The sequence below is a fragment of the Poecilia formosa genome, unplaced genomic scaffold (assembly GCF_000485575.1).
Source record: "Poecilia formosa unplaced genomic scaffold, Poecilia_formosa-5.1.2 Scaffold652, whole genome shotgun sequence".
Taxonomy (NCBI): Eukaryota; Metazoa; Chordata; class Actinopteri; order Cyprinodontiformes; family Poeciliidae; genus Poecilia; species Poecilia formosa.
The window spans coordinates 59,842-77,381 of record NW_006800591.1 but is presented as its reverse complement, the minus strand read 5'-3'; the positions used below and the strand labels follow the sequence as shown (position 1 = coordinate 77,381).

General features: G+C 41.7%; 3 protein-coding genes across 3 annotated transcripts in view; all 3 read left to right on the top strand.

Moving 5' to 3' along the window:
• Positions 1 to 11,627, top strand: part of rubcnl (rubicon like autophagy enhancer) — a 39,550-nt gene extending 27,923 nt beyond the window's left edge. Inside the window, exons 5-17 of the mRNA XM_016666049.1 lie at positions 2,291 to 2,330; positions 2,422 to 2,530; positions 2,850 to 2,986; positions 3,089 to 3,153; positions 4,103 to 4,142; positions 4,226 to 4,303; positions 5,096 to 5,216; positions 5,331 to 5,392; positions 6,557 to 6,710; positions 6,868 to 6,958; positions 8,099 to 9,028; positions 9,978 to 10,055; positions 10,211 to 11,627. Coding sequence (XP_016521535.1) covers positions 2,291 to 2,330; positions 2,422 to 2,530; positions 2,850 to 2,986; positions 3,089 to 3,153; positions 4,103 to 4,142; positions 4,226 to 4,303; positions 5,096 to 5,216; positions 5,331 to 5,392; positions 6,557 to 6,710; positions 6,868 to 6,958; positions 8,099 to 8,196 — 995 coding nt within the window. The 3' untranslated portion in view covers positions 8,197 to 9,028; positions 9,978 to 10,055; positions 10,211 to 11,627. The remainder of the gene's footprint in view (positions 1 to 2,290; positions 2,331 to 2,421; positions 2,531 to 2,849; positions 2,987 to 3,088; positions 3,154 to 4,102; positions 4,143 to 4,225; positions 4,304 to 5,095; positions 5,217 to 5,330; positions 5,393 to 6,556; positions 6,711 to 6,867; positions 6,959 to 8,098; positions 9,029 to 9,977; positions 10,056 to 10,210) is intronic.
• A 340-nt stretch (positions 11,628 to 11,967) lies between these two features.
• Positions 11,968 to 13,406, top strand: LOC103130613 (trace amine-associated receptor 13c-like). The gene is made up of 2 exons (XM_007542056.2): positions 11,968 to 12,481; positions 12,587 to 13,406. The coding sequence occupies exons 1-2, from the start codon at positions 12,312 to 12,314 to the stop codon at positions 13,404 to 13,406; spliced, it is 990 nt and encodes a 329-aa protein (XP_007542118.1). The 5' UTR covers positions 11,968 to 12,311.
• Positions 13,407 to 16,201: 2,795 nt separating this feature from the next.
• LOC103130612 (trace amine-associated receptor 13c-like) lies at positions 16,202 to 17,310 on the top strand. The gene is made up of 2 exons (XM_007542055.1): positions 16,202 to 16,371; positions 16,485 to 17,310. Exons 1-2 carry the CDS (start codon positions 16,202 to 16,204, stop codon positions 17,308 to 17,310), a joined length of 996 nt encoding a protein of 331 aa, XP_007542117.1.
• Positions 17,311 to 17,540: the final 230 nt, after the last annotated feature.

Below are 17,540 nucleotides of genomic sequence, written 5' to 3'. Positions count from 1 at the left end.
TAAAAAAGAAGAATACACCCCTAATTTTCTATCAGAATTGGTCTTGTCTTTTGTTTTCTGTCTTTTTTTTTTTTTTTTTACTGTTTCTCAACACACTAAACTCTCCCCCATTTTAAAAGATGTCTCCAGACATCTAGAGTAGAAATAACAAATATAACTATAAAAATTCAGGTTTGTCGCTTGAAATGCTTATCACTTGTCAAAGTGTCATTGCCCTAAAATGTCCACACACTGACAATGTGTACACTGACGATAATCCCCTTACCTACGTCCTGAGCACAGCTAGGTTAAATGCCACCGGACATCGCTGGGTTGGGGAGTTAGCTGACTTTCATTTCACCATAAAATATAGACCTGGTGAAGCTAATGCTGATGCTGACACCCTCTCACGTTACCCAGTCCCTCTAGAGAAACATGTGAGTGAATATACAGAAGTCATGACCCAGAGGTGGTTTCTGCAATCTGGCAGGGGGACGAAGCTATGAGAGGTGGTGATGTACCATGGGTGGCTGCATTAAGTTTGCTCCACATTGATGATGACACAAACAGTGAAGGCACCCCAGTTATCACCCCAGATAATATTAGTGCGGCACAGAGGGGTGATGCTGCCATCTGTGAGGTGATAAACCTGAAAATGAAGGGGAGGAAGCCAAACAGTAAAGATTAGAGTCAGATGGGTCGAGAGACACGCAGGCTGGTAAATGAGTGGAAAAGACTAACATTGGACAGGGAAGTGTTGTACAGACAGACTGAACAGAAAACAGCTGGTTTTACCCAGCAAACTGAAGCAAACGGTGTTAAAAACGCTGCATGATGACATGAGACATGTTGGTGCTGACAAAGTCATCCAGCTTGCCAGAGGGAGGTTTTATTGGCCTTTAATGCAAAATGACATTGAAGATTATGTCATCCGTCAGTGCAGTTGTGTCAAGCAGAAACAACCAAACGAGCTTCAGAAGCACCAATGGGTTCAATAACAACCAGCAGCCCTTTTGAGCTCATTTCTGTAGATTATTTGCACCTTGAGCCAAGCAGAGGTGGTTATGAGTACATTCTGGTTCTGGTTGATCATTTTACTGGCTTTGCACAAGCCTATGCAACTGAGAACAATTCAGGCAAAACGGCAGCTGAGAAGAGTTTTTATGACTTTATTCCCACTTTGGCTACCCTGAAAAGTTACATCATGACCAGGAAAAAGAGTTTGAGAACAACCTGTTCCACCGACTCCAACTAAGACTTGATGAATCCATTCAGAATCCATAAACAGGGTGAATGTGTATTCTGCTTATTAACCAGCAGGGGGAGACATCAGCGAGACAGAACTGGTTTTGATTGCTCAGTTTTGTAGGAAATGCTCATGTATCCCTTTAATAAGCAGATTTTTTTGTGAATTATTAATCCCATAAATTTATTTATTTATTTAAACAGAATATCCTTATTTTAGCTTAGGACCATGCTGCCAATAATTTCTTTGTTTGGTATTGTTATGATTTCTTTGGGAACTTTTAGACCTTCCTATTAATGTAAGAAATCAAGATAAACCGGTGGGTGTGGTGGGTGTGCTGCCCATAAAAATCTGTCCTCAGCCTGTCCGTCAGACCTCCTACTCCTGCAGGCTCCACCCTTTTACAAACTCTCATCGGAACGCAATAGAACCCAAACCTGTTTTTACTATGTGCATGACTTCTTTTGTTTGTCTCACATGTCTTGTGGTGTGACGACAGAAGGTTTTGTAAAAAATAAAAAAAATTATCCACCTTTTGAACTTGTAAGATTCACAGGAACACACTTTCGTTTACGCCTAGGTTGAAAGACAGCTTTAGTTGTTGTTCTGTTTGTACTTTTGCTAAAAAAGCAAACACCATATACTAATCAAGTCAGAAGTGTGTTCCAGAAACAAACCACTCACGGCCAACTTTCTTGGAATAACTTTGAGTTTTGGAGCTCAGGAGGGCGTGACAAGCAGTTTCAAAGTGTTCGATGTTTTTATTTCTAAATGGTGGCTCACGTCGCAGGCTGCTGCACAACGCAGCTCCCCGTCATATAAAATGATCAGATAGCGTTGCTCTTATTTCTTTAACAGATGTATGAGCAGAAACAGGAACTGCAGCAGGATGTGAATATGCAATAAATTCATCTGATCTGATGATCAGTTTTCAGACGGAACCAACATGCAAACATCTTAAATATAAAACCAAACATAGAGAATCAACATAACTCCCTGTGTTACATGTCGGTTCATCTTTTTACTGTTGTTTTATGAATAAAGAATCATGTGCTTCAATTTCAGACTATGGGGTCGGCACAATGACACCAGATTTGATCGGAAAGTAAGACATTTTCTTCATCTACAGCTCAATCCACAGCACACATTTGACCCACCGAGTGTCTCTGAATGTGTATCATGTGGTGTTTCGCCAGCAGTGCAGAGTGGCTGGCCCAGCAGCTGGTGCTGGAGTTCAAAAGGAAGTGGCTTCCTTCCCACGTGCATCGGAGAGGACGGCAAAGCCTCCGCAGTTCACTGCAAGAGGTGAAAACTTAGCAGAGCCGAAAAGTTTGTTTGTTTTTTTCCTTGCAAACCGACCATGAGCATCAAAATTTGGCTAAATAAAGATTTGCACACCAGCCCTGTTTAGTCCGCTTTAGTCAAACTCTGGTTCGTTTACGTTCCGAGTTCCTTCATCTATGCTTAAAGTCACTATTGATTTGTGTTTAGTTATTTCGTTTCCAGTTTGTGTTGGAATGGATTTGTTACGTCTTCATAGCCCGTGAGTTTCTGCACGAAAGCCTTAGTTGTTATAATGGGATTATAGATAAACTATGACCCCTCTTCCATTGGTCTCCATTAGTTACCAGGTACTGGAGGCGTGGAGGTAAAGACCGGGAGCCTGACGGAGGAGATCCGACTCAGGACCAGGATGAGGGGAACCCTTAACTGGGCACCGCCCAGTTTCCAGATCATTTTCTCTATCCAGCCACAACAAAGGTCATGACCCCTTCTGAGCAGACAGAAAATGTCAAAAACAAACAAAAAACTATCAGGGAAATGTGACTGGATGTTAAATAACCTTTTTGTTTCCTGGTCTAGACGGAGTGAGGTGGTAGCCTTACAACACTACCTGTGCGCGGGCTGTGGGACAGAGGTGGAGCCCAGTGAGTGTCGACGACAACCAATTCAGACATTTACATTTTGGGGATTTACGTTTGACGGACAGAACAATTAACTGTGATGCACACACGTTTTAGGAGTGCGACAATGCATCAAGCTTGCGAAGCGTGTATAATTCATGACACAAGAACAACATTTTAGCAATTTTGGGAAAACTAAGACTCACTATTTATTTATTTTTTTACAAATAGAGCAGAAGTTTCACCAATCCACAAAAATGTGATGAATAATTAATTCCAGCTTACACTAGATCATATTCTGCAGATATTAAGCTAATGCTAATGTATCACAAATGCTTGTGTTTCTTGTTTTACAAATAGATCAAAGGTCTCATGAATATTTTCACACCCCATACAATCATCCACTCCATGTTTGATCAAACTGCCTTTAGCTTTAGCACAGATAAGAGGCTAACTTCTGCCGTGTTTGCAGCTAACGTTTAGCTAGCAGCTGAACACAGTGCGAGCTTGTAGATTGTCTTTTATGTGTCATTTATTAGCTGAATATCTGAATCTAAACAGCTTAACGAGTTGGACCTTTTTCTAACTGAAGGCTGTATATCCAGCCAGACTAAAATTTACCCTACTGTCAACACAGCAGGGCAACTCAACCACTGCTTTTCCTGCTGCACAATAAGAAACTCAGAGCAGCTGAGGCTCATAATAACTGCTTATATTTACATTACCAAATTATATGACATCAAGACTTTAATTTAGCAAGAAATGTGGTGCTCTAATACTGCAAAAATAAAAAAATGATAATAATTACAGAAACTATAGGACTGGACCGTTATGGTTTTCAGTATGTAGCTTTTTACATGTGGCACCAATTCAAATTCAGCAGCTGCAGTGAACTAAAATCAGTGCTAACTGAGAAACGAATGTTCAAGTTTAATGGTAGAAAACTGAGTCTGAGTTCTTCTTCTGCTTCCAGGATACATCAAGAAACTGCGGCACTGTGAATACCTGGGAAGGTACGCAAAAGATGTTATTGAAGTATTTTATTGTCATTATTACTATGATGTCATTGTTAATTATTTCTGATTTTCTTTGACAGATATTTCTGTGACTGCTGCCACAGTGGATCAGAGGCAGTCATTCCGGGTCGAGTTCTGTCCAACTGGGACTTTAGCAGGTAAACAAATAAACAAATAAACATTAGTAATAATAACAATGTGTCACAGCCAAAGTACTGAAATGAATGACTGCTTTGGCTGATGATATATCTGACATTTGTGATTCTAGAAGAAGCATTTATTAATATTGTTGGAGCAGTGGGGCTTGAATGTTTTACAGAATTTTATCTAATTAAAAATAATAATAATAACTAAAAGTTACATCTAAAGCATGATATTTTAATATTGCTACAAAAAGAAAAACACACTAGTGTTTTCACTTTTTGATAAAAATGTAACTTTTCCCCCCCCATAGACTTTAGTTATGCCACTCTGCTACATTTTCCTACTACTCTCCAGTTTCATAATCTTTTCAGTCGACGGCTTCGGTACAAAAAAAATATGCTTAAAACTGCTAATCTATTATTTTAATACATCTGAATACAAATCATGTTCTGAATGTTTTGTATTAAAGCATTTTTCTAACGACTGTGGTTCTGACGTGTTTGAGTCGATCAGCTCTTATTTTTTATAAGGTAACAAAACTGAAGCTTCTAAACGTCCCAAATGCAGGTAGAAACTTAACTATTAAAATGAAAACATGAAATTACATGAACTACATTTTTTTCCCCCCCAAATGGCAACCATCTGACATAAAGAAGTGGTAGAATGATCAATCAGCGTTTTAAAAATATGTGCAGCTTTGGTAGTTTGTGAAAACCCAGTTGGCAAAGAAGTCAAATTTCTTTGAGATTTTCTGGATTCAAGAACAGAGTGTTTTAAAAACTGTTACACTGGTCTGAACATTGCAGGTACTCTGTGAGCGACTTCTCCAAGCAGCTGCTGGACTCGGTCTGGTCTCAGCCTCTGTTTGACCTCAGCTCCGTGGGAAAGGCTCTGTGGAGCAAAGTGAAAGACCTGGACAGGTTCAGGGTGAGTCGTTTTGGCGTTAGTAAGCGTATGCACATATCTATGTATCGCACAAATGCTGGGAGACGCTACACATTAAAAAATGAGACGCCGTCTGTCTTCATCTGTCCCCCTCAGGAGCTGAGGGAGCAGCTGATCGGGATCAGGAAGCTGCTGAAAGCCTGCAGATTATCTGAGAGGTGCGATATGGACATATGTAAAGCAAGTCTTTGATTTTCATGATCCAGGTGTGAGTGGCTGAAGAATGATTGTCGGGCCGAGATGAGCGAAGAGGGAACCCGAGGGAACCAACTCTGTTTGATGGTGGTGTCTCATGTTTAGATGACCTTTTTCACTCCTCTCTCAAAAATATGTCTTCCCTTTCCAAATGCAACCCTAAAATAGGGTCGATAGTGGCTGTACATGCTGTGGTTCTACATAAACACAGACTTGACATTTCAGATATTTTTCCATCTCATATAGAAAATGCCATTTGTTTCCCTCAAGTCAACTGAATCGCAAACGTTTGAGCTTCTATTCATTTCTTGGGTTTCTTTGCACAATGAATAAAACTTTTGCTTTTGCTTTGGAGAAAGTAAAGGCTCATGAGACACACAATAGTTTAATTTTTTAAGTCTAGTCTTATTCCAAACAAAAGCACAGAAACGTATTCAGAATTACAAACAAAACTAAACTAAGGAATAAAATTAGAGAAATATATAAAATTCAAAGGAATGTACAATAATACATTTGTAGTTTTCTTTTTTAACAGATATTCATATTTTTGGAAATAATGCTGTGGCTGAAGAATGATAATTTAGTTATTAATACTTTTATCTTTTCTTGGTTTTAATTTATTTTGGGGTTCTACAAACAGCGTTAATTTAAAACAAACCTGATTTTAACACATATACAACAGAAGCATGTGTGTGTTGGTGAGAGGTTATGTTAAGTGATATATGAAAGTGAAAAAGAGACCAGTTCCGCTGTCATTGTTGTAATTTCATTTTAACATGAAACTAACAGAAATATGGAGTTTTACACATTTTTGTGGTTTCTTTGAACAAATTGACTTTATGGTTCTTTTATGAGTTTTTAAATTAGTAATTTCATATGGAGGAGTTTATTTTTGTTTCAGGAAGATGCACTTCCTGGTTTATTGCTTTTTTTTTTAATTTTGAAGAAGCAATCAGGCAGCAAAAGTGACGCAAAGTAGAATCACTTCATCAAAACTCAAACCAAAATAACTTAAATCTCACATGTGTGATACTGAGAACCGGAGCACAGCGGCTAAATGTGTCGTTTCAGCTGAAACGTTGGCTGCCTGTAAACTTTTTTGACGTGATGCTGTGTTTCTGCTGCAGGGTGTTGGCCGAGTTTGAGCCACTTCCTGCTCACCTGCTGGACGAGCCTCTGCTCTTCTCCATGGAAGACCTCTACAGGGTGAAGAAGGGCCAGCTGGTGGCGCAGGCCCGGGCGCTGCTCACCGCCGCCGTGGAGCACGTCGACAACTGTGAGGTTGGTCTTACCGAGCTGCACTCTGGACGACGGTTCAGTCAGTCAGTCCATCTGGACGCCAGTGCTGCTGCTCTTGCCTTCAGTGTGAAGAATGAAGTGACGATTGCAGCGTTGGGCTCAGATCAAACTCTCTGGTATTTTCTCCTCTTCCCCGCAGCTGTGCAGGGGCCGAGGCTTCATCTGCGAGTTCTGTCGAGCGAAGGACATCATCTTTCCTTTTCAGAAAGACAAATGCCAGCGATGTCCAGGTAAGCATGATTAACACAACCTAACAAAGCATTAGTCCTGAAGCATGACGGGGCAGTTGGAAATATTTTTTCTAATCTACACACTAAAGCTACAAGGTCAAAGGTCAAAGTGGCATCAGCGTTCTTTAATATGGACATTAATGCTGAGTGGAGTAGACGACAAGTACGGGTGTTTTCTCACCTGAAGGTCAAGTAGACTCTGTTTGATTCAGGGACAACATTGCAACGTTTGTTTCATTTACAGCTGGTGTGGTTCACTTTCACACTGCACTGTGTCAAACGAGCCAAACTTGTTTTCCCCCTCGCCTGTGGTGGCGCTGCAACAACTACTACTGAAGGAATTCGGTGCAAAAACCTCTGAAGAAGACATGAGCGCAACTTTCTTCTTCATGAAATGTAGACAAAATCGGAGCAGTGTCAGATTTTAACAGCTGTAGGATTTCTCTTTAGTCTTTGGCAACAAACCACAAACCATTTCTCTCGCTAGTGCTGGACTCGCATGCTTGTTTTGGTTGTATTTACCCAGAATGCTCTGCGCTATAGTCCACATCCTGTTTTTGGAGCGGTGTTCGGTTCGGCCTTCGAACCGTGCCGGAGTTCACTTCACCCGAACTGAGGCCTGCGTTTTTAGGCGGACCAGAGTTTGCTTTTTTGGTCCGCATCAGAATTCGATTACACATTCACGCCTCCCCAAATGAACCGGATTTTCTAGGCAAACAAACTAGAGGTGTATTAAAGAGGACCAGCCCTGCGACGGACTGACGACGCCTCTTGTCTGCTGGAGATGGGCATCTGCAACATGCCTGAAGTTCATTCAAACTGCAAGAAAGTGAGAGAGCAATACTTTGATTGAAAAACAAAAAGCTAAGAAGATTACGGGAAACTTGCTCTGTTGAATTTCTCAAGGAGTGTAGAAATATCAGTTGGTTTATCAGCCTTATCCTTTCCTTGGAAATGTGAAAGTTAAAGCTACATTCTCCAGGGAACGCTCATGGGATTTATTGGTACCCGTTCAAAAACTCTAAATCTGAAATCGGCCACCAGGCTTTACAATTCACTGAGATGTATCTAAGCCATAGCTACTTATTAAAATCACTCCTGATTGTGCATTCACATGCAACATGTTTTCTGTCTTCACAGTGTGCAAGACCTGCTTTCACAAAGACTGTTTCCTGGGGAAAAGGTGTCCGAAATGCACACGGATCCAGTCCCGAACAAAAGTCCAGACGAAGTCATGAAGTGCGACACGAACAGAGATCTGCTGCTGGGAACCACTACACCTCTCTGGGATGTCATCCTAATTCAGTGCTGTCCCCTTTATCAGTGTTACACTTTCAAACATTGCACTTAGAAATCTTTTTACAGCTGTAATTTGCTGTCTTTTGAAATACTTTTGTTTATTTATTTGCCCTAAAACGAATGAGTTCCTTCTCCTACATGGTTGTCACATTTTTCTTCCAATATTAAACATTTGAGACAATCTTGTTTTTATCAGTGTTATCACTGAGTCACCGGAAGCAGATAGTATTTGTGACATCCAGTGGCTTTATCCAAACAAGCATCAGCAATTCTGCGAGAAAATGACAAAAGCAAAGTTTCACATATTAATTTGTGAAAACAAACTCAGATGTTATCTGAGATTGACTTTGTTTTAATCAGAGGACAAAAACTCTGAAGTTCTCTGGGAATAATGTCAATAATTTGACAACTCTATAGACATACCAGCTGAAAAGCTGTCTTAAGTTTTGAGAGAAAACATCAAAAAAGTACCACAGAAGTTTATTTTGTGTCTTGCTTAATGAGCCCAATTAAAACTGGGTGTAAACATTCATCTCTCCAAAGATCAGTGACGGTTGAGAGAAGTTTAGCTGGATGTATTGTGTATAATTCATCTGCTTACAGACAGAAACAAACACACAGGCCCCAGTAGACCTCAGTATGTGTTTTTGTTCAGCCCGTTTAGCCTCTGAACGGCCGGTGAAACTCTCCTGGTGGAAGTTCAGTTCACACCTTCATGGATTACCGTCAGACGACGTCGTCTCAGCCTCTGAGGTGTGGTTACAATTAAAGGTGTGAAAAAAAAAAAACATGTCAGCAATGACAGGATGCAGACAAACACTAGCGTGATGCAATCGCTGCCAACATTTTTCACTTGGGTTGGAAATATCTCTTAACTTTTAACAGTTTCATCATCCAGATAACAAGCTGCATTTTAAGTAAAGAGTTGATATCTAACTTTTTACCCCCACCAAACCTGCACACTGCTTTTACTCTGAAATTTCACAGCCAGTTTGATGTTTTTTTTATTGTTTTTATAGCTGAGTTAACTACAAAATTAACAAAACTACTACAGTGACATGAGGCATAAAAAAATAAACCTGGGGTTGTGTCTCGTTCCTGCATCAGTTTTTATCATGCAGCTTAAACAGCCTGTTCTCTCGTTGGACTGATGCAAACTGCAGAGCACGTTTGTCCTCTGCGTTCAGTATGAGAGCTACTGCAACTTTTGTTCTAGTTCAGTTTGTATGTTTTATATATTTAGTATCACTAAAAGTGATTATTAGTAAAAGCTCAGACTGAAGTGGAGATCTGAGGAAATTCTGTTTGTAAAATGAGAAAAATAACTTTTCTTTAGTGTCTGTGACAAATAATGCGCCGGCATATCCACATACTTGTTTTAATAACTTCATACTCTAATAAAATAATTAATATCAGTTTAACCAACATATCTGTCCACAAAGTTAAACTCCTGGCGCCATATTTAATTCCCAACTGGAAGTCTGGAAGTTTTGAAGCAATCTGATTGGCTGACAGGTTTTAGCTTTGTGCTACACTGCCCCCTATGGGTTTGGTCAATTTAAAACAACGGAGCGTGCTTGTGCTGGTCCGTTCGGATAAATTATTCTGAAACCGATCACACGTGTACAAAATTATTTTTTTAAACAATGTGGCGGAGATTTTTGATTTCAACAAGACCCGACTACGTGTTTACAAAACCTTAAACGCATCTCTTCGTCAGGACACCTAAATTACATGATTGACTGGCTGCTGCTAAGAAGAACGACTGATGATGAGGGAATTCAGCGGTTTGATACAGGTGTGTTAGGGCATTGATGCATCCGGCAGCTGCTTCTGTCGGACTGTGTGTTTGGCTAGTGACAGCCACATTGCTGGCCTTTTTGACCTTTTAATCCAAATAAGTGACTTATAACCACAATCAGAAGTAATCGTGCCTTAATCATGTTTTATGAGGAAAATGAAGAGGAAAGATGGACAGAATGCACAGAAGGAACCAAGCAAAACCCACCATGTGTCGTCCAGAGGGAACTTCAACACCAGACTGCCAACGGACGACGAGACTATACATCACTGGTTAGGAGGAACAAATACTATGGGCATCGCAACAGTGATGAATGGAGCAACTACCAGAAACCACCAGAACGAAGACGCCGCCCCAGAATCCAACGACTGTAGCATGCGGACTACAGGAGCAGTGTGAATGGCAGAGACGGGTTTTCCAGAACGCACCACGACACACAGCCTTCAGACTGAAGGCTCGAATCTTACACAAAATAATTAAGACAGTCCACTATATTCAGCAGTAACACAGAAAACTACCAACCCTCTGACGTTTTCTCTATGGTTGTTATACTTCCTGCTCTTTCTTTTTTTTAAAGCTTTTGTTGGCTCTAGTGGCCTTTATTTGAAAGTTTTCCGACAGGAAAGAAGGTAATGAGAGGGAGAAGACATGCGGCAAATGTGGCCAGTCAGGGAATTGAACCTGTGACTACTGCCATGAGGACTACGGCCTCCTTACGTGGGTCAGGCTTTGCCCCTGCACTTTCCTGCTCTTTCTGAATTACAACAGTTCAGCCCCGTCCGAAAAGACTGGCGGAACCCATTTAACATAGCGTCCACCTGGGCCAGAAGAAACTCGGACCACCAAGCGGAGAGTAAACGAAGAATAGGTGACAGACCCTGATAGAGGTGAGTGAGTTATCAGCAGCTGCAGGTCCCAGTCCTGATGACATTGTCACCCCTGTTTCTCAGAGACCTTCAGCAGATGTACTGATGGCAGGCCTTTCTCTCTAGAACCTGTCAAAATCACTCCAAAGAGACCTAGAGCTACACCTGGCATGCGCAGACCCATCGAACAAACTGCAGGATGGAAACCTAACCATGAGGAAGAAGTGGCTCATCCTCGGGCTTTCCAATGTGACCAGATTTCCACAATTTGGCATTGGGATTCTCCAGGTGGACAGCTTCCCATTGTGGAATGACAATTACAGAAGTTGAGCCTGTCGTTCGACGGGATAAACAATCAGGGTACCGAAGACCAGGCTCCCACCAGCAAAGATCTTTATACCGCAGATCAACTTTGATCCTCTGCTCCCACACAGAGTGGTCCGTCCTCCATCATCTTAACGGACACATTCGGACATACAGGGAACACGGTCCAGCTCTGACTGACGTTTTCCAGACGGAGAAGGACGGTGTTCATTGGACCAGTACCACCGCGTCTACGGTACCGGTCAGCTAACGTAAATGTTCCCATTATCCAGAGAGCACTGGAATGGGATCTGACTATGATCGGACATTTAAAAGCTTCTGCTGCTCAATTAAATCTTTTGAACACAGATTTGACTTTTATACCCACAAAAGGTTGTAATAAAGACATTAAAATGCAAAGCAGGTATTGTTGAATATACGAGCCTTATATTCGTATAAGGCTTTATAACTCTTATAACTCGGCTTTATTAACGGTTGCAAAACACTTACACGCTAACAGACTCTTGTATGCGTGAATCTTCTGCTGCAACCACAGTAACAGCAACAAAGTAACATAAAATAACAATGTTATATACAGGTATGACCTTCAGTAGCACCACTGAAAACACAGGCTGAGAGGAAATCCTGGCCAACAACTTTGACAGGAACGCTCTTTGGCAACTAGAAAGCAGCTGATAATTAACGAGAGAAATAAATGATTCAAGGGTTGAAAAACAAGCAAGTGAATAGAAAATGTTTTTTTTTTTTTAAATCATTTCAATTGTACCCATTTTTTGTGCAAGATGGGCTAAGGTTAATTTCCAATTGTCTGAGCAATGTGTATTCAGTTTGAAATAAAAGCTGATCAAAGATTCAACCGGACGTCTTCTGTGCCATAAAAAGTAGACAAGGGAAAATCCTGACGTAAGTTTGTTTACCAAAACTTTAATTTGACTAGCAGAGCAAGAGGGGAGAGTGAGTCAAACATTCCCTGCTGACGTTACCAGAAGGGGAGGGATGATTAAGAAAACGTTAAATTAGCAGTACAGCGCTGGCAGATCAGAGGAGCTGTGGACGTGTGGAGATGGAGAACAAGGAGAGAGGCGAACTCTGCTTCCCACAACATCTCAACACCTCCTGCAGAAAGCCGAGACCCGCCTGGTCTGAGGGCGTCGTCCTGAACGTCACTTTATTCATCTCTCTGCTGACTGTGGTGCTCAACTTGCTCATCATCATCTCTGTCTCCCATTTCAGGCAAAAACACGTTTTTAGAGAGTAAACGGTTCAATTTCAGTGGACTGAAAACGAAACCTTAGATAATCTGGTCCTTTGTTGTTTGTTTTGTCTCTGTTCATCCAGGCAGCTCCACACTCCCACTAACGTCTTCATCCTCTCTCTGGCTGTGTCAGACTTCCTGGTCGGCCTCCTGCTGATGCCTTTGGAAATCTTCAGGAACACAACCTGCTGGTTCCTCGGGGACGTCGCGTGTGTCCTCTACAGTTACCTGATTACTCACGTTGTCTCCGCTTCAGTCGGAAATATTATCATTATATCAGCTGACCGCTACGTGGCCATTTGTGATCCTCTGCACTACCCCACCAGGATCACTTTAGCCAGAGCCAAGTGCTGCGTCGGTCTCTGCTGGCTCCTGTACGGCACCTACAGCGTCTTCTACTTAAAAGACGAGCTGGTTCACCTCGGCAGGGCTAACTCCTGCGTCGGACAGTGCGCCATTGTGGTCAACGCTGTAACGGGCACTGTTGATCTAATTTTGAATTTTATATTTCCGGTCACAGTCATCGTGGTGCTGTACGTGAGAGTGTTCGTGGTGGCCGTGTCCCAGGCCCGTGCCATGCGCTCCAACGCCACTGCCGTGACCATGCGGCTGTCGGTGGGCCTGAAGTCGAAGAAGTCGGAGCTGAAAGCAGCCAGGACCCTTGGAGTTGTTGTCTTTGTGTATCTAATGTGTTACTGTCCGTTTTATGGTTACGTTCTTGTCATAGTGAACCTGCCTAACACTCCCTCTGTGCCTTTTCTGTTCTTTCTCTTCTACTTTAACTCTTGCATGAACCCCATGATCTACGCCTTGTTCTACTCCTGGTTCAGGAAAGCGATCAAGCTCATTGTCACACTGCAAATCCTGCAGCCCGGATCCTGTCAGGCCAACGTACTGCAGTGACACTGAAAGACGTGTTTCAGTTTTTCTGTCTCTACCATAAGCTCACCGCTAAATAAAAATAAAATGCTGTAACACATTTGATAACAAACAACTGATAATCATATGCTTTGCTTAATGTGGTTCTTAAGAAAATGCATCTTCTCATGACTGTTTTTTAAGTGACAATAAGCAACGTCCATGTCATTAATATTTTAATAGCGCTGCACAATTTTAAGGCTGAAGGTTTCCTTCCTTCACATCACAAACATGTCAGAATCAAATACAAAGGAGTCAAAGAAACTTAGTCTGGCCATGAAGTTGTAGGGTAAAAATTTGTGTTGAATCCTTTGTGGAAAACTTTTTTTTTTTTTTTTGGAACAACCTTCAGATTTTTCTCACATGGAGAAAATAGTCACATGCATGGCGCGTGTGATTGCATTCAACAACAGCGCTGTTAGATGCCGGCATCCTGCATGTTTCTGGCTCAGTACGATTCAGGCGCATCACAAAAAAATCCTTGATCATTTTCTGCGTTGTTTCATTGTGTCATCTATGTGGTCATTGTCTGCATCTGCTTAAACTTTTATAAATTTACTAAACCAAATCTCCAGTAAGTTCTTCTGAAAATGTTATTAAAAAGTTTAATGTATTTATTCACAGAAATTGAAAAAAAAAAAAACAAAACTGTTCATTGCCGATTAAAGTAAAAAATCTTTGCTTCCTTCTCTTTCTTGAAAACACAATAAACTGACTTGAAAATCAAGGTATATGGCAAACCTACTAAGGTTCCTCACACCCTCCACCTGCTGCTCTTCTAGCGGTCGTTAAATGATGTCCTGGCCTAATTTTGGATAGTTTGTCATTTGTAGAAAGGAACATCAAAGTTAGCAAGACAAAAAGTGATTAAAAATACTATAAACCTAAACATGTTCAGAACTACAAATAAAGCAATTTAATAATATGAACAGTTTGCCCTAACCTACACTAAATCAGTTCTGTGTAATCTATTTAACCAAAAGACAACGTGGTGAATCGTTGTCTGCTTTTCCGTTACAGATGTGCACAAATGTCTGTATCCTGCTAATGTTGAAAGAACACAATTTAGGAATTGTAGTGTTTCCATTAAATACGACGTGACGTTAAATAAGTCATGAAAAAAACACATGGCAGCGACAGATGTAAACAGTTATATGAAATACACTCATCATGGCTGCCATCAGAAAAGACGTTGCCTCTTATAAATAGGAGCCGCTACATATGCACTATTTTGGGGAAAATTGTAACCGCTAATTTTACAGAATAGTTATGGATTCAACAAGTCTGAATGACACACAACTTTTTATGAACTGTGCAATGCTGAGAGAGCTCCGGTTCAGCCAGCTACGTTGTCCAAATAAAACAAACCGTTCCTGTCGTCTTCTTCCATGTTTTCGGCAGTAGTAACATCCGAGAGTTGATCATGCAACTCGTATGATGCGAAAAAAAGTGTTCCTATTGCAGTTTTACGAAATAAGTATATTTCAATGCGGCTGATCCCAGCTCCAAAACTTATCAAAAAGAGTTTTCTTTTTCCACACTTGGCATGTTTACGTTATGCAGATTTATTTCAGTACTATCAATTTGTGCAACTTTATGGTCAATGGAAACGCAGCCAGCGAGTGAGGTTGTGTGAACAACAGTTATGGCAAAAATATGTATATATATCCATCCATCCATTTTCTTTACACCCTTATCCCTTAGTGGGGTCAGAAGGGGTGCTGGTGCCTCTCCAGCAAATGTTCCAGGTAGGGTCACCCTGGACAGGTCGCCAGTCTGTGCAGGGCAACACAGAGACAAACAGGACAAACAACCATGCACACACACTCACATAGGGACAATTTGGAGAGGCCAATTAACCTGACAGTCATGTTTTTTGGATTGTGGGAGGAAACCGGAGTACCCAGAGAAAACCCACGCATGCACAGGGAGAACATGCAAACTCCATGCAGAAGGACCAGGGCCGGGAATCGAGCCCAGAACCTTCTTACCTTCTTGCTGCAAGGCAACAGCTCTACCAACTGCACCACTGTCCAGCCCCATGTATATATGTATATAGTTTAACAATGAAAGCTGCATGTCTTTAGAAGTTGTGTTTCCATTGACCCAAAATTGGAATTCTGCACATAAATTTGCCTAATAGAATCATGCAAATTTTGTAAAAAATTCTCCTTTTTTGACAAAGATTTTTTTTTTGTGTAAGGATGAGGGTTTTTTTCTGCAATATTGAAATTAGTACATTTTGCTAAACTGAAAATGGGAACCCTTCTTTTTCCCCCATCGCGAGTCGTGGTCAACATCTGGATGTTACCACTGGCGTAAAAGTCACGAAGAAGACGACAGGAAGTGGTAGGAGGAGAACGGTACGGCATGTTTTTTACTGAACCAACTTCTTCTTGTCTGACATTTTTTTTTTCATAATTAAAATTTTCATTTGATTTTTCGCTTATGAACAGAACAAACACAAACAAAAATGTAAACGTAAACCTATCTGGTTGGTACAGGATAATTTACTTTAATTTCAGATGTAGTAATAAAGTACAACTTAGGTGCATAGTGTAGTCGATACACTTTGACTCTTAACGGGAACAGTGAAATTGTGTTTTGTTTTTTTCCCCCTCCAACATTAGAGGAATATTGACAAAGTTTTGCACACATTTGTAATGGAGACGCAGCTGGAGAGGAGTGTCTACAGGAATGACAATGGGGAGGCAGCGAGGAACGTGATAAATCTGCAGCACTGAAGACGGTTCTGGTCAGAGAGGTTCATCTCCCTGCTGATGGAGACCCGGAGCTCAACTGAACTTTGTTTCCCGCAACTTCTCAACAACTCCTGCAAGAAGCCGGAGCGTCTCTGGTCTGAAGCTGTAATCCTGGACATGGTGCTGCTCGTCTCTCTACTGACCGTCACTCTCAACCTGCTGATCATCATCTCAATCTCTCACTTCAGGCAAGAAGCATCTTTCAGAATCACCTCTTGCAGCCTACGGATACCTAAATTTAACATTTTAGCCACTTATCTCTTGGATTTGTTAGTTATTGATATTTTTGTCTTCCTTCCAGGCAGCTCCACACACCCACTAACATCCTCCTCCTCTCTCTGGCTGTGTCAGACTTCCTTGTCGGTCTCCTGTTGATGCCTCTGGAAGTCCTCCGAAACAAAGCATGCTGGTTCCTCGGAGATGCTCTGTGTGTTCTGTACAGTTACTTGGTCGCTCACGTCGTCTCCGCTTCCATCGGAAATATCATCCTCATATCGGTTGATCGCTATGTTGCCATTTGTGATCCCATGCATTACCCCACCAGGATGTCCGCGGCCAGAGTGAAATGCTGCGTTTGTGGGTGTTGGTTCTGGTATGCGCTCTACAGCGTTTTGTATTTGAAGGACGAGCTGAGGAGGCCGGGCAGCAGTAACTCTTGTTCCGGAGAGTGCATGGTTTTTATCAACTATGCCGTGGCCACCGTCGATCTGGTTCTGAATTTTATAATCCCGGTTACCATCATCGTAGTGCTGTACACCAGAGTGTTTGCGGTGGCCGTGTCTCAGGCCCGCGCCATGCGTTCTCACGTTGCAGCCGCCAGACTGCAGCTCCGCGGGGAGAGAAAGGAGCGAAGGGCCAAAGCGTCGGAGCTGAAAGCGGCCAGGACGCTGGGTATCCTCGTCTTTGTGTATCTGATGTGCTACTGTCCGTTTTATTGCTACACTCTTGTTGAGGTCAGTTTGACGACCACTTCTCCCACGCCTTATTTGTTCTTTCTCTTTTATTTTAACTCGTGCTTGAACCCTGTGATCTACTCCCTGTTCTACCCCTGGTTCAGGAAAGCAGTGAAGGTCATCGTCACTCTGCAGATACTGCAGCCTGGCTCCTGTGAGGCCAGCATGCTGTAGGGGAGCTTCGGCCTGGCGGCTCTGGTCATTTACGGTGCTCTGCTTGTGCAATTTCAAGTTGAATTTGTGCGGCTATTGCCTTTTTCTGTCTCAAAATAATGTCATTACCTACAAATTGTTTATTCGTCATTTACATCTAATTTTCACAAAAAAAGAGACAAAAGCAAACATAAATGATGTTATTGCTTCAACAGTAGACTGAGCTTTTTATTTTCTAATAAAAAATACCT

Bases quoted from the DNA above. Each gene is read 5' to 3' on its own strand.
- LOC103130613 (XM_007542056.2), top strand. From the start codon at position 12,312: ATGGAGAACAAGGAGAGAGGCGAACTCTGCTTCCCACAACATCTCAAC. The intron at 12,482-12,586 runs GCAAAAACACGT...CTGTTCATCCAG, and splicing joins ATCTCTGTCTCCCATTTCAG to GCAGCTCCACACTCCCACTA.
- LOC103130612 (XM_007542055.1), top strand. From the start codon at position 16,202: ATGGAGACCCGGAGCTCAACTGAACTTTGTTTCCCGCAACTTCTCAAC. The intron at 16,372-16,484 runs GCAAGAAGCATC...TCTTCCTTCCAG, and splicing joins ATCTCAATCTCTCACTTCAG to GCAGCTCCACACACCCACTA.